The sequence below is a fragment of the Anguilla anguilla genome, chromosome 3, assembly GCF_013347855.1.
Source record: "Anguilla anguilla isolate fAngAng1 chromosome 3, fAngAng1.pri, whole genome shotgun sequence".
NCBI lineage: Eukaryota > Metazoa > Chordata > Actinopteri > Anguilliformes > Anguillidae > Anguilla > Anguilla anguilla.
This window is the reverse complement of record NC_049203.1, coordinates 5157666-5172321: the sequence shown is the minus strand read 5'-3', so window position 1 is coordinate 5172321 and position 14656 is coordinate 5157666. Positions and strand designations below refer to the sequence as shown.

At 40.6% G+C, this 14656-nt stretch overlaps 2 protein-coding genes across 2 annotated transcripts; both read right to left on the bottom strand.

Moving 5' to 3' along the window:
• Positions 1–324: 324 nt before the first annotated feature.
• LOC118223784 lies at positions 325–5359 on the bottom strand. The gene is made up of 6 exons (XM_035410771.1): positions 5236–5359; positions 4748–5101; positions 3738–4091; positions 3226–3351; positions 1717–1769; positions 325–1157 (listed from the first exon to the last, which is right to left on the bottom strand). Exons 1-6 carry the CDS (start codon positions 5276–5278, stop codon positions 1026–1028), a joined length of 1062 nt encoding a protein of 353 aa, XP_035266662.1. The 5' UTR covers positions 5279–5359; the 3' UTR covers positions 325–1025.
• Positions 5360–10203: 4844 nt separating this feature from the next.
• LOC118223807 lies at positions 10204–12659 on the bottom strand. Its single transcript, XM_035410800.1, has 4 exons — positions 12549–12659; positions 12061–12414; positions 10713–11066; positions 10204–10551 (listed from the first exon to the last, which is right to left on the bottom strand). The coding sequence occupies exons 1-4, from the start codon at positions 12589–12591 to the stop codon at positions 10451–10453; spliced, it is 852 nt and encodes a 283-aa protein (XP_035266691.1). The 5' UTR covers positions 12592–12659; the 3' UTR covers positions 10204–10450.
• Between the last annotated feature and the right edge of the window lie 1997 nt (positions 12660–14656).

Genomic DNA, 14656 nt, shown 5'->3' with positions numbered 1-14656 from the left:
CAAGTCAAATCATTATCTTGTGTGGGTTGGGTTCCAACTGTAGATGGTGATTCAAGCCAGCTCACTCATTAACCTTCATAACATAACGGTGGTTAGAAGTTGATCAATCAAACAAAAAATGATGATGGTGGTGATGACAATGATGACGATGACAATGACAATGCTGGTGGTGGTGGTGGTGACGATGATAATGATGAAGCTGATGCTGATGCTGATGATGATGAAGGCAATGATGATGATGATGATGATGAAGATGATTTTTAGGATACAATACATAAATAATAGTAATAATAATAATAATAATAATGATGATGATGATTTAGGCATGTTTCATTTCATTTTATTCAGGAGATAATTTTTTTTAAATTATGGGCCAGTACATAATACAAAGCAATACATAATACAAAACTCAGTTTAGTCCAGGACTAAGCAGCCATTCAGTTAAAGACAATATGGTAAAACATGATCATTTGTCATGTACACACAATAGTGCACTCTAACAGTTTCCTTCACAAAAAAGAAGTCAGCCATCACATACGTAAGCCAAAGGAATATTACAAATAAAAATTCAAACATAACTTACAGCTATTTTCCCTACAGGTACATAGAAAATAAAACATATACTTGCATTGCCAATGTGTCAATGCGTCAGAGGCAAATGACAAAATGAAAATGTCAAAAGGGAAGAAAGTAACTCAGAAGCTTGAATTGTTGGTTGAACTGACAGGAAGTGGAACAAAAAAAAAGAAAATCAAAATTGGGCCATTGTTTTCTTTCTAATAAAAATGAGTTTAACTTGCAGCTATTTTTCCTGCAGGTGCATGGAAAATAAAACGCACTCAACTTGAATCGCGTCAGCAAATATTCGGCATAGGTAAATGTTAGTCACCCAAAATTAAAGCTTTCAGATAAAGCAAGGGCATACAGTACAGCCGCACTGCCGCTGCCAAAACTCCAATGTGCGTTCACTCCAGTTAGACAAAGTTTTCTTCCGCGATCTTTGTTGGATACCTTCAGAAAAGCTTTCAGCTCCAGTCTCGAGTTCTCACGTCGGAATAGACGAGGTCTTCCCGCTGGTCTCTCCTCTTGGGCCTGGCTTTTGTGTTCTTTTCACTGAACCTCAGAGCGGCGTAGTTCAGCGCGTCCTCAGTAGAGCACTGTGGGAAGGCAGGCGAAAACAGAAACCATGACGGGAGTTTGTAAGGGCAAAGATAACATTTAAATTACAGGCGTTTGGCAGACGCTCTTATCCAGAGCGACTGAGACAACGTTTTACACAGCATTTACATTGCATCCATTTATACAGCTGGATGTATACTGAAACAATGGAGGTTAAGTACCTTGCTCGAGGGTACAACGGCAGTGTCTTGCCTGGCAATCGAACTGGTGATATTTTTTTTAGGTTACAAGACCAGCTCCTTACCCCTTATACCACAGATTACCGCCCAGATTACCACGAGCTGTACGACTGCTATGGCACAATGCTGGTAAAAATGAATATATTTCTTCCTTGTTCATTTTCAATAATTCAGTTCATAAAATTCATAAGTGGTTGTTTGCTCTTTCAACCTTTTGGAAAATAGTCAGTTAAAAATGTATGTATCCAGAGTATATATTAGCATACTTAACACAATATGATAGAATATGGAAAGCTCTGTTTCAAGCCTCATGGCTTTGTGGGAAGTTTTGAACGGATGTAGTAAGCATCTTTCACACCTGTTCTCTTGGATCGTCGGTGGTGTCAAGCCGGCTTTTCTGAAGATTGTTACCTGTTTGAAGATGAGAATATTTTAAAATATTGATAAATGTTTTATGATTAATTTAACATGCACTATAGGACAAGTGGAATGGAGCTTGAAAGTTATCTGCAAAACGTTTCTATTTTAAAGTTCCAGGCAACTGGATTCAAATTGTGATTATATTTCCCAGAAGTGGCAATTGATTGTCTTCTTAATATTTCTTTCAAGTTTTTAACCCAATTATTAACCATTAAATTGTAATAAACATCATTAGATATTTTGTGACAGGACAGGGTGGGCGTGTATCCTGCACTCATTAGTATTCATGTCCGCTAGCTAGGTTAGGGCCGGTTCCTCATCGCTAGCTAGGTTAGAGCCGGTTCCTCGTCGCTAGCTAGGTTAGGGCCGGTTCCTCGTCGCTAGCTAGGTTAGAGCCGGTTCCTCATCGCTAGCTAGGTTAGAGCCGGTTCCTCATCGCTAGCTAGGTTAGAGCCGGTTCCTCATCGCTAGCTAGGTTCGATCCGGTTCCTCATCGCTAGCTAGGTTAGAGCCGGTTCCTCATCGCTAGCTAGGTTAGGGCCGGTTCCTCATCGCTAGCTAGGTTAGAGCCGGTTCCTCGTCGCTAGCTAGGTTAGATTCCGGTTCCTCATCGGTAGCTAGGTTAGGGCCGGTTCCTCATCGCTAGCTAGGTTAGAGCTGGTTCCTCGTCGCTAGCTAGGTTAGAGCCGGTTCCTCATCAATAGCTAGGTTAGAGCTGGTTCCTCGTCGCTAGCTAGGTTAGATTCCGGTTCCTCATCGCTAGCTAGGTTAGAGCTGGTTCCTCGTCGCTAGCTAGGTTAGAGCTGGTTCCTCGTCGCTAGCTAGGTTAGGGCTGGTTCCTCGTCGCTAGCTAGGTTAGAGCTGGTTCCTCGTCGCTAGCTAGGTTAGAGCCGGTTCCTCATCGCTAGCTAGGTTAGGGCCGGTTCCTCATCGCTAGCTAGGTTAGAGCCGGTTACAGCAGTAACATTACACTACCAGACAAAAAAGAAAGAATGCAACGTAAACTAGGGTTTATCGTCATATAGTTAAACCTGAAGATCGTTCAATGTGTAATATCATTGTAAAACTGAGCTACTGTGCACTAACATTAGACTCTATAGCCCTCTCATACTCTTTTGATATTGCAGTGCCCGTGGGCTGCAGAAATAAAACCCATTTCTTGTAGGGCTCTTCATTTTTTCAGAAAAGAAAAAAGCATATTGCTTTCACACAGTGCGCAGCCTTTTCTATCAGTTAATTTAACTCACTTTTACAGAGCTTTCTATCCGCTAATATAGCTCAGATACAGAGTACACAACCTTTTATTTCAGCTAATATAACTCACTTTTACACAGCTTTCTATCAGCTAATATAACTCACTTTTACAGAGTGCACAACCTTTTATATCTGCTAATATAACTCACATTTACAGAGTACACAGCGTTTTCTATCTGCTAACATCACTCACCTGTACAGTGCTCACAAACTTTTCGTTTCTTCCAACTGCGGAGAAGAGCGGCGATCACAATCAGGCTCAAAGCCAACGCCACACAAGGGATGCTGAGAATTATGAAAGAGACTGTCTTCGGTTCCCCTGAAATAAAAAACAATAAAATTCAAGTGCAGGTACAGCCAGTCTGTTACTTTATTTTCATTGGGCAAATATGATCTGCCCCAGTCAGGTAGAAAATCGGGCTAGAGGCATTTGAAAACTGAAATTACAACATTCTAAATTGACCATTGTAACATAGATCCTCTCCTGCCCAATTCATGATGTGAAGAACCGTGAAGATTTCTTATTATTTTCATAACAACTAAGGAAATTCTTGAGTGCAGTGCAACCCAATGTTTTGAAGTCTATTTAGGACCTTGAAAGAGCTCACCCTGTTTGGGGTTGTATTAGTCTAATGGGGTATCGCAGTCCAAAATGTGTGTGTGTGTAAGGGGGGGATGGATGGGGCGGGTCTATTTATGGATTACCCTCTATGCCCAGCTTGGTCCCGTTCCCAAACAGGATCTCCCCACAGGTGGCCACAGCACAGTAGTAAGTCCCAGCATCAGAGGGGCTGAGGTTCCTCTTGGGGAAGTTGTAGACACAGCTCTGTGTGGGAGACACAGCCCCAGAGCTCCTCTGGCACTCATCACTCCTGGTTCCATGGGTGTAAATGATTCCTGGAGGGGACTCTCCTGAGCCCTTTCTGAACCAGTACACACTGTGTTCTCCTGCACAGGTCTCAGTGTGTACTGAACACTGCAGAGTCACAGAGTCTCCTGGCTGCACTGACTCAGACTCGGGCTGCTGCAGCACTACTGTCCTGCCGTGCGACTCTGACCCTGTAAAAGGTTCATACTCATTTCAATGCAATGCAAAATTGTCGACTGGAGACCATTATAAGGACAAATTGAATTGAATTTAAATCCTTGCATATAAATTGTGCAGCTGCCATTAAAATGAGCATTTAAACAAGATTTAACAAGCGTATGTTTTCTTTAACATGGCAGCTAAAAGAAAGGTTCCAAAAATGTTGACTGCTTCAATTTTACGATTAAATTTTATGAACCACAGCTGTGGCCGTTGTTCTCAGTCCACAATCTCAAAACTGTTAGTCAGACACAAAAACATGCAGAGAGGAAGGCTGCAAAGGTACTGAGGGTCGAGCGGGCACTTCAGTGGATGGAAGATGACTTAAGTGCCATGTGGCCAATGCAGTCTCCAAAAGCATTGTTATGTGAAAAAGGTTTATTGACTACCTCTAAAACCATACGTACTTTACTATACAAGAAATTATAGTAAAATCATTTAATTGTATTAAATTAAATATTAATTAGTAAATTTGTAATTTGTAAAAAAAAAAAAAGGTGAAATCCATATTTCTTTTTGCTGTGCCAGCCTATAAATAAACATACCCAGAGCTTCAATTTAAACTACAGAATGACAAATTGCAATTACAAATTACGGTTATGGAAAAAGGAAATCATTTTTAATTTACCTGTCACCATTAAAGTAGCTCCATCTCCAAAGCTGATCCCACTGTAGCGTGTAATACTGCAGTAGTATGTGGCTGAATCTGACGGCTCTACTCGTGACACAGTCAGGTTAAAGCTCCCCTGTTTTGTCTTGGCACTGAAACGTGTGCTGTTTTTAAACTCATTGGAAAATATAGCACCTGATTCAGGGTTCATTGTTATTGCTATAATCCGGGGCTTCTTTCCAAGAGGCTGCTTAAACCAGCTGGCACTGGACACAAAATCTTGAGCATGGAAACATGGGAGAGTCACATTGTCTCCAAGCTGAGCTCTCACCAGCGCGTAAGGCTGATCAACATCCTTCCCAAGCAGACCATCTGGAAAAAAACAGAAAGCAATATTTCAACCTCAGTGTCAGCAGGAAAACAACATCAACCTGTTCATAAAACCTCTATACAGTCCTTGAGTAGAGTTATTTTGGCTGATACGTTAATAACAGTTAAACACTCACAGACATTGCTGAAAAGCAGAAGAACAGCACAGAGTGGTGGCATCACTGTATCTGAACTCTCCTCTTCTGGAGACTCTCCTCTGCCTGAGACCCTGCTTGTCCTCTGCGCTGTAAAACTCAGATATGTACAGATAAGAGGAGGACTTGAGGTGATAATTTCCAGTGATTCACTGAACAGTAGGAGGGCACATGTCAGTGGCAGATTTGATTGGCTGTATAATGAGGCAAATTATTGGGTGCACAAGAGTTGCGCAAGCGTCCGCTGATAAACACTCTCAGTGCAACAAAAAAAGACCGTTGTCATTATTTCCATTTTTCTTTCATGTGTGATGACATTTTCAGGTCATCATTGCAAATGAGAATTTGTTCTGAACTGACCATCCTGCTTAATAAAGGTCAAATAATAATAATAATCCAGTTATTTACAGTGCAATCATGTGGAAGTCTTCATGAAGTTTGAAATAGATTACTTTGAGAATAACTTCACATTGGAAACGGCACCTCGATTCGTACTACAGTGTAATATCTGTGTTTGTGTGTGTGTGTGTGTGTGTGTGTGTGCATTTGTGCATTTGTGCTTGGGTGTTTGTGTGTGTGTGTGTGTCTGTGTGGGTGTATATGAGTGTGGGTGCATGTGTGTGTGTGTGTGCCTGCGCGTATGTGTGTGTGTGTGTGTGTATATATGACTGTGAGGTTGTGTGTGTGTATGCGTGTATGGTTGTGTGTGTGTGTGTGTGCGTGTGGTTGTGTGTTGTGTGTGCATCTGTCTTCTGTAATCTGGAAACAATAAAAAGAAGTGGCCTAAAAAAAATTATTTGCTTCCTACATACCTGACCCAAAAATATAATTTGGTGATGATGCTATTCAGTTCAGAACCATGGACAGCTCAGTGGAATGTTCATACTGTGATGTCACAGTTCCCTGTAATCTTGAGAAAGCCATAAGAAGATAACAGGGTCTTGCATTGTCAAAACACAAGTGAATGAAATCTTTCAGTGTTTACATTTTCTCTTTTTTGAATACTGAATGTGATTATTTTAACCTAAGGTGATTTCCATGGCAGTTAAGAAAGCTTGATACACATGGACTGTGCAGATTTAGCAGGAATTCATGTTTATCAGGATTTAGATGTCCCACTGCTGACTAATTATAACAGGGGGTGTCATTGGATATTAATCTTAATTAGGGATTAAATCAAAATGTTTACATTTGTAGAATGTTTAAACTCCTATTGTACGAACATGTCAAATGTTGTTTTGAGCTCAATGAAAGTTAATCAAATGGCTAAAGAAAGACCATGATTATAAAGATTTCATACTACCAGTGAAAGATTTCTGACAGCCCTCTGATCTAAGTGCAGAGATATGTATTATTATTGTTAGAAAGGAATTGCGTGCGGAGAGCACACATAATTCTGACCTCTCCTGAGTATCGAGAGAGAGAGAGAGAGAGAGAGAGAGAGAGAGAGAGAGAGAGAGAGAGAGAGAGAGAGAGAGAAAGAGAAAGAGAAAGAGAGAGAGAAAGAGAGAGAGAGAGAGAGAGAGAGAGGGAGAGGGAGAGGGAGAGGGAGAGAGAGAGAGAGAGAGAGAGAGAGAGTACTAGGTAACGTATGAAAGGGGTGCATGCCACAAGCAGAGCACAGGGGTTTTGTTTTGAGTCACTGGCCAGAGAGTCAGACCAAACCACAGAGAGAGCTGCACCTGCAGCATTGTGCAAAAAACACCCCCACTGACCAGCAAGCTGGTGTCAAAGCGTGATCTCTAGCGTGCTCTCAAAGGGAAAGAGGTCATAAACAGGAAACAAAAACATTAACAGTCTATAGTTAATACTGACAATGCCCCATCCCCAACCCTCAGTGCTCAATGGAAATTAATTTGCAGGGATACTGCTCTCTTTGGTGGTGAGTTCATTTAAAATCCAAACAAACAAACAAACAAACACGCACACACACGCACACACGCACACACATACACACACACACTTTTCCCTCACCCATGTACTCACACCCAGTTATATACAAAACCCCCGTGGTTCAAGGGTCGTTTCATATTAATCCATTCTGCTCCATACCTCACTCAGCACATACATTCATTATGCAGACTGCAGGGCCTGAATGAGTCAAGAGCTCTTTCATGTCCCATGACACTACAGCTGGTCACATGACCATAGAATGTATCATCAGGGCAGAAAAAGAAGGGAAAGGATCCAGATGCTGACTGATTCAATGCATCTGAAGATGTTTGTACTGAAAAACTTCATCACATCATTTCATTTTTTTTTTATGACTTATTGAAGGAATATTTAAATCTTTTAATGAGGTGCACTTCACTGAGCATTTTACGTATAATGATATTCAACATTGCAAGTAGTACATCAAAAATTTCATAGGTGCTAAAGAATATGTCCAGATCAGCAAAATCAGACCAATACGTTGTGACTTTCAAAAGTTTCAGATCATAATGTTATAATTTATCATCATCAAAATGTCACATTTATATTATACTGTGCTGCTGCCTACTGGTAAAACTTTGAACTACATGCCTTGAAAAAGAAGGTTATGATGACTTCGCTTTTGCATCATAATGCAACTAAGAAGCAACAGCATAAAACATGCAAATGATGATGAATGTAAAATAGAAACGTGTAAAGCCCTCTTTAATTATAGAAAGCAATACTGACTTTTTGTCCCTGCAATTTTTGTACTATATTTGGTAACATGGGGACAGATATTTACTTTTTTTTTTTTGTTTAAATATAAAGGCACTGTTTTCTAGGCCTCTCTTGTCTGGTCTGTTGCAATGGAAAGGTGGTCTGAGGTCTGAGGCGGGTGAATTTGATTGAAGCGTCAGTGTGGTTTCAGCGCTGAGAGAGGGAGGAGCTGCAGGTCAGTCTTCCTGTGCAGCTCTGGTGTGTGTAGAGCTGAATGTATTAGGCTGTGAGTGGAAAATAACTGGACCTCCCCTGTCACCACAACAGAGCAGTTTGAAACAGACAAACACATTTTTCTGGTAGTGAAAGAGAGAGCCGTTTGCAAAAGCCTTCAGAAGCAATAAGCAGCGCAGTGAACTCAGAGCAGGAAGCATATCAGCCGAAGTTTCTCTCCATGTGACATTGAGTGCCTCCATTTTATTCTTTTACCCTTAAACAAGAGAGTTTCTGACAGCCATAAAAATGTATGTATTTCATGGAAATGTTCTGAGAGTTTGTCTCTTAAGATACACAAGCAGAATAACTGTGACCCTACCATCCCCATCGCCATACTACCTGCAGCCCATTCTGTTTGACTTTTTGACAAATTACATTATAATGTGAATCATGGTCACAGAACACAGGCATCTCTGTGAAATGCAAAAGAATGGGTCCAGTGTGATTAATGCTACACAGCAGCTGAGTACATGTTCACCGCTCTTCCTCAGAGAACGGGTGCATTCCCAGCTCCTGACACCAGGGGGCGGGTGAGAGCATGAACATCAAGCCACAAAACTTCCATTCTTGAGGGATCTGGAATCAGAGCTTCATAGAATTCCACAACAAATGCAGTTCATTGCTTGTGTGGCTGTACTGTACATACCATATATAGATCAGTTTGGCTTATGCTCACTGGATTGAACACCAGTAACTGTGCTGTTGTTTTGTTTGTTGTTATTATTGAGTTATTATTATTATTATGAGTATTAAATTATGCGAATGAGACTGACTGAGGTATCATTCTAATGTGAGAATAGTCTTCCCAATTTCCAGCGAAGTGCTCTGCTTAGCAACCAATGGCCTATTACAGGGGTGGCCATCCGTGGTCCTGGGGAGCCGCAGGGTCTGCAGGTTTTTGTATTTAACCTTAAATACAACAACGACTTAGACAAAATAAACCAGATGAGATGAGTAACCTGTGTAATCAACTGCTTTAATTGATCAATTAAGTGCAGAGTAAAAACAAAAGCCAGCAGACCCTGCGGCTCTCCAGGATCTGGGTTGGCCACCCCTGGCCTATTCCGTCTGTTGACAAATAAAATCATGGCCTTGTGTGGGGCAGGGCTCCAAATGTAGGAAGTGATTGACACTAATTCAGTCGCAGGCCATTAACCTTATGCTTAATGCAGGGAGAACACCTTTTTACCACAGAATAATTATACACTCATCGCATTATTAGGAGTCGCTAATGCAACAATCAGGACTCATACCCTCACCGGCTTCCCACCCGCGAACACTGCCAACTGTGTTCGTAGGAACGTCTGACCAAGCCGGAAGTACCACTGCTGGGGAGAATACCTTTTTACCACAGAGTAATTAAACTCTCATCGCATTATTAGACTTAAATCATTTTGTCAAATTGTCTGGAATAATTTTAAAGGCACAGCCCTCTATGCATTTAGCATTAACTCTTAGAGGAAATGAATAAATGTCAATAAGATACACTTTGCATGAATATGTGATAGGAGGTTAAGCATGAGCTTTTGCTGTTACTGATCAGTACATTTTTTTTTCCAATACAGAAAATATTGGCTGCACCACACTATGATACATTTCTGTTGTAAAAACAGGAATGGAGATAACAGTCTTAAGATTCTGTTACTGTGTCTCATCTGTATGTTTAAGCTACTGTTTGCAAACCATTAGCTCTCAGTATCAAAGTTCTGTTCATGAACTTTCTGTACTGAAATATATTTTCATTTGTATCATTGAGTCATTATCTTATGTGTGTGATGTGTAATAATTCTGTTGAGATGTTGGAATAGCAGTTTTTTTTCCAAAGTGCGTGTTTTCTCTAAGAATGCATTTGATTCCTCAAACAGCCCAAAATAACGCATCTTCATGAAGAGCCAGCAGCTACCATAGTCTGAAAGAAATGTTGCTTGTACTTACAGTTTCTGACTAAATTTGACAAAATCCTTTCCGCTATAACTGTCTGTGTTCAAAAAGTTCAGAGTACTGGATCAGGAACATAATCATAACCATGCATTTCAAATGACTTGAATTAAGTTTAATTCCATTACATTGTTTGAGTAACATCAGCTGTCTCAGGCTGTTCTGCCAACATTATCAGAACAGCACATTAGGATTAATACACCTGGTGAATTTGTGAACAGGTATTGTTCTGTGGGAAAAAAAATTTTGAATAACAAGAGAAAGGAGAAAAAGAATACCCAGAAGGAGATATTAATGTGAACATGACGCACAGGCTGATATAATGATATGAATCCCATATTAGCATTATTATTTATGCCTTTTTGCAATAGATGAGGACAAATATGGGCAACATGCAACAGAGAACTCCAGTCCGTATGATCGAGAGCCAGACAAGCCTGGATAATTCACCTCCTGAAATATAAATATTTGTTTAGGATTTTGTGAATGAAGTTGAGATGTTGCTACAATCAAAATTATGTTAAAATCTAAATATTTTCCTTATTAGTTAAATAACGAATGTGAATCTATACTAACTGTGCTATTAAATCGTACATACATTTAAATGAGCTTACCGTCAACATTCAGTTTGGTCCCGTTCCCAAACAGGATCTCCCCACAGGTGGCCACACCACAGTAGTAAGTCCCAGCATCAGAGGTGCTGAGGTTCCTCTTGGAGAAGTTGTAGACACAGCTCTGTGTGGGAGACACAGCCCCAGAGCTCCTCTGGCACTCATCACTCCTGGTTCCATGGGTGGAAATGATTCCTGGAGGGGACTCTCCTGAGCCCTGTCTGATCCAGTACACACTGTGTTCTCCTGCACAGGTCTCAGTGTGTACTGAACACTGCAGAGTCACAGAGTCTCCAGAATGCACTGACTCAGACTCGGGCTGCTGCAGTACTACTGTCCTGCCGTGTGACTCTGACCCTGTTAAAGGTTTATACTCATTTCAATGCAATGCAAAATTGTCGACTGGAGACAATTATAAGGACAAATTGAATTTAATATCAATCCTTGCATATAGATTGTGCAGCTGCCATTAAAATGAGCATTTAAACAAGATTTAACAAGCGTATGTTTTCTTTAACATGACAGCTAAAAGGAAGGTTCCAAAAATGTTGACTGCTTCAATTTTACGACAATTTAAACGTTAAATTTTATGAACCAAACGGAAGCTGTGGCCGTTGTTGGAAATGTTCTCAGTCCACAATCTCAGAACTGTTAGTCAGACACAAAAACATGCAGAGAGGAAGGCTGCAAAGGTACTGAGGGTCGAGCGGGGGCTTCAGTGGATGGAAGATGACTTAAGTGCCATGTGGCCAATGCAGTCTCCAAAAGCATTGTTATGTGAAAAAGGTTTATTGACTACCTCTACAACCATATGTATTTTACTATACAAGAAATTATAACCGTTGTATTAAATTAAATATTAATTTGTAAATCAATATTTTTTTCACTAAAGCAGAATCAAGTAATATATTAACAACAACAAAAAGATGACATGCTGGACACACTGGAACTATAAGCAAAAAGGTAAATTTTTAAAAACTGTGATTCATAGAAACAGGTTTTAATGCCTTGTTTCTGAATTACTCAAAAAATCATGCAGCTAGGAAATGGTAGATTTGCACTGGACTAAAATGTCCCTATAAACAGAGACTTATAAAGTCATAAATATCAGTGTGATGGAAAGGTCTCATTTACAGTTACAGAGATGCATTTTTAATAACATTTCTGGAACATGCACTTTTTTCTAGAGTTCTTTGTTGTTGTTTGTTTCATACTGTAAATGGAATCCATATTTCTTTTTGCTGTGCCAGTCTATAAATAAACATACCCAGAGCTTCAATTTAAACTACAGAATGACAAATTACAATTACAAATTATGGTTATGGAAAAAGGAAATAATTTTTAAATTTACCTGTCACCATTAAAGTAGTTCCATCTCCAAAGCTGATCTCATTGTAGCGCGTAATACTGCAGTAGTATGTGGCTGAATCAGACGGCTCTACTTGTGACACAGTCAGGTTAAAGCTCCCCTCCGCTGCTTTAGCACTGAAGCGTTCATTGTTTTTAAACTCATTAGAAAATATAGCACCTGATTTAGGGTTCAATGTTATTACGACAATCTGGGGCTTCTCTCCAAGAGGCTGCTTAAACCAGCTGGCATAGGACACAAAATCGCCAGCATGGAAACATGGGAGAGTCACAGTGTCTCCAAGCTGAGGTCTCACTAGCGTGTAAGTCTGATTAACATTCTTCCCGAGCAGACCATCTGGAAAAAAAAAGAAAGCAATATTTCGACCTCAGTGTCAGCAGGAAAACAACATCAACCTGTTCATAAAACCTCTATACAGTCCTTGAGTAGAGTTATTTTGGCTGATAAGTTAATAACAGTTAAACACTCACAGACTTTGCTGAAAAGCAGAAAAACAGCACAGAGTGGTGGCATCACTGTATCTGAACTCTCCTCTTCTAGAGACTCTCCTCTGCCTGAGACCCTGCTTGTCCTCTGCACTGTAAAACTCAAACTGTACAGATAATAGGAGGACTTGAGGCGATAATTTCCAGTGATTCACTGAACAGTGGGAGGGCACATGTCAGGGGCAGATTTGATTGGCTGTTTAATGAGGCAAATTGTTGGGTGCACAAGAGTTGCACAAGCATCCGCTAATAAACACTCTCAGTGCAACAAAAGAAGACCGTTGTCGTTATTTCCATTTTTCTTTCATGTGTGATGACCTTGTCAGGTCATCATTGTACATGACAATTTGTTCTGAACTTACCATCCTGCTTAATAAAGGTCAAATAATAATAATAATCCAGTTATTTACAATGCAATCATGTGGAAGTCTTCATGAAGTTTGAAATAGATTACTTTGAGAATAACTTCACATTGGAAACGGCACCTCGATTCGTACTACAGTGTAATCTGTGTGTGTGTGTGTGTGTGTGTGTGTGCATTTGTGCGTGGGTGTTTGTGTGTTTGTGTGTCCGTGTGTGTCTGTTTGGGTGTATATGAGTGTGGGTGCATGTGTGTGTGCGTGTGTGCCTGCGTGTGTGTGTGTGTGTGTGTGTGGGTGTATATGTGTGTGGTTGCGTGTGTGTGTGTGTGTGTGTGTGCATGGTGTGTGTATGTGTGTGTGTGTGGGGGGGGGGGGGGGGGGGGGGGGGGGGGGGGGGGGGGGGTGGGGGGGAATGTGCACCTGTCTTCTGTAATCTGGAAAAAAAAAAAAAGAAGTGGCCTAAAAAAAATTATTTGCTTCCTACGTACATGACCAAAAAATATAGTTTGGTGATGATGCTATTCAGTTCAGAACCACGGACAGCGCAGTGGAATGTTCATACTGTGATGTCACAGTTCCCTGTAATCTTGCGGAAGCCATAAGAAGATAACAGAGTCTTGCATTGTCACACAAAACACAAAAAGTGAATGAAATCTTTAAATGTTTACATTATCAATTATTTGAATACTGAATGTGATTATTTTAACCTAAGGTGATTTCCATGGCTGTTAAGAAATCTTGATACACATGGACTGTGCAGATTTTGCAGGAATTCATGTTTATCAGGATTTAGATATCCCACTACTGACTAATTATAACATGAGGTGTCATTGGTTACTTATATTTATTAGGGATTCAATCAATTTTTTACGTTTGTAGAATGTTTAAACTCCTATTGTACGAACATGTCAAATGTTGTTTTGAGCTCAATGAAAGTTAATCAAATGGCTAAAGAAAGACCATGATTATAAAGATTTCAAACTACCAGTGAAAGATTTCTGACAGCCCTCTGATCTAAGTGCAGAGATATGTATTATTATTGTTAGAAAATAATTGCATGTAGAGAGCACACATAGTTCTGACCCCTCCTAAGTATTGCTTGAGAGAGAGAGAGAGAGAGAGAGAGAGAGAGAGAGAGAGCGAGAGAGAGAGAGAGCGAGAGAGTGAAAGGAAGAAAGAGATAGAGACAGAGAGGGGGGTACCAGGTGACGTATGAAAGGCGTGCATACAGAGGAAACCACAAAGGCAGAGCACAGAGGTTTTGTTTTGAGTCAGTGGCCAGAGAGTCAGACCAAACCACAGAGAGCGCTGCACCTCCAGCATTGTGCAAAAAAGCCCCCCCTCAGACCAGAAAAGCAGGTCTCAGAGCGTGATCTCTAGCACGCTCTCAAAGGGAAAGAGGTCATAAACAGGAAACTAAAACATTAACAGTCTATAGTTAATACTGACAATGCCCTCAGTGCTCAATGGAAATTAACTTGCAGGGATACTGCTCTCTTTGGTGGTGAGTTCATTTAAAACCCAAACAAACAAACAAACATACACACACACACGCACACACATACGCACACACACACACACACACTTCTCCCTCACCCATGTACTCACACCCAGTTATATACAAAACCCCCATGGTTCATTTGAATCCATTCTGCTGCACACCTTACTCAGCACATACATTCATTATGCAGACTGCAGGGCCTGAATGAGTCAAGAGCTCTTTCATGTCCC

What these genes read in the sequence shown, in the direction of transcription:
- LOC118223807 (XM_035410800.1), bottom strand. Translation starts at nt 12,591, where the DNA reads ATGCCACCACTCTGTGCTGTTTTTCTGCTTTTCAGCAAAGTCT. An exon ending in TCTGCTTTTCAGCAAAGTCT is followed by an intron (nt 12,415 to 12,548) that starts GTGAGTGTTTAA and finishes TTTTTTTTCCAG; the next exon opens with ATGGTCTGCTCGGGAAGAAT. An exon ending in GACCAAACTGAATGTTGACG is followed by an intron (nt 10,552 to 10,712) that starts GTAAGCTCATTT and finishes TTTATATTTCAG; the next exon opens with GAGGTGAATTATCCAGGCTT.
- LOC118223784 (XM_035410771.1), bottom strand. Translation starts at nt 5,278, where the DNA reads ATGCCACCACTCTGTGCTGTTCTTCTGCTTTTCAGCAATGTCT. An exon ending in GACCAAGCTGGGCATAGAGG is followed by an intron (nt 3,352 to 3,737) that starts GTAATCCATAAA and finishes TTTTTATTTCAG; the next exon opens with GGGAACCGAAGACAGTCTCT. An exon ending in AGTTTGTGAGCACTGTACAG is followed by an intron (nt 1,770 to 3,225) that starts GTGAGTGATGTT and finishes ATCTTCAAACAG; the next exon opens with GTAACAATCTTCAGAAAAGC.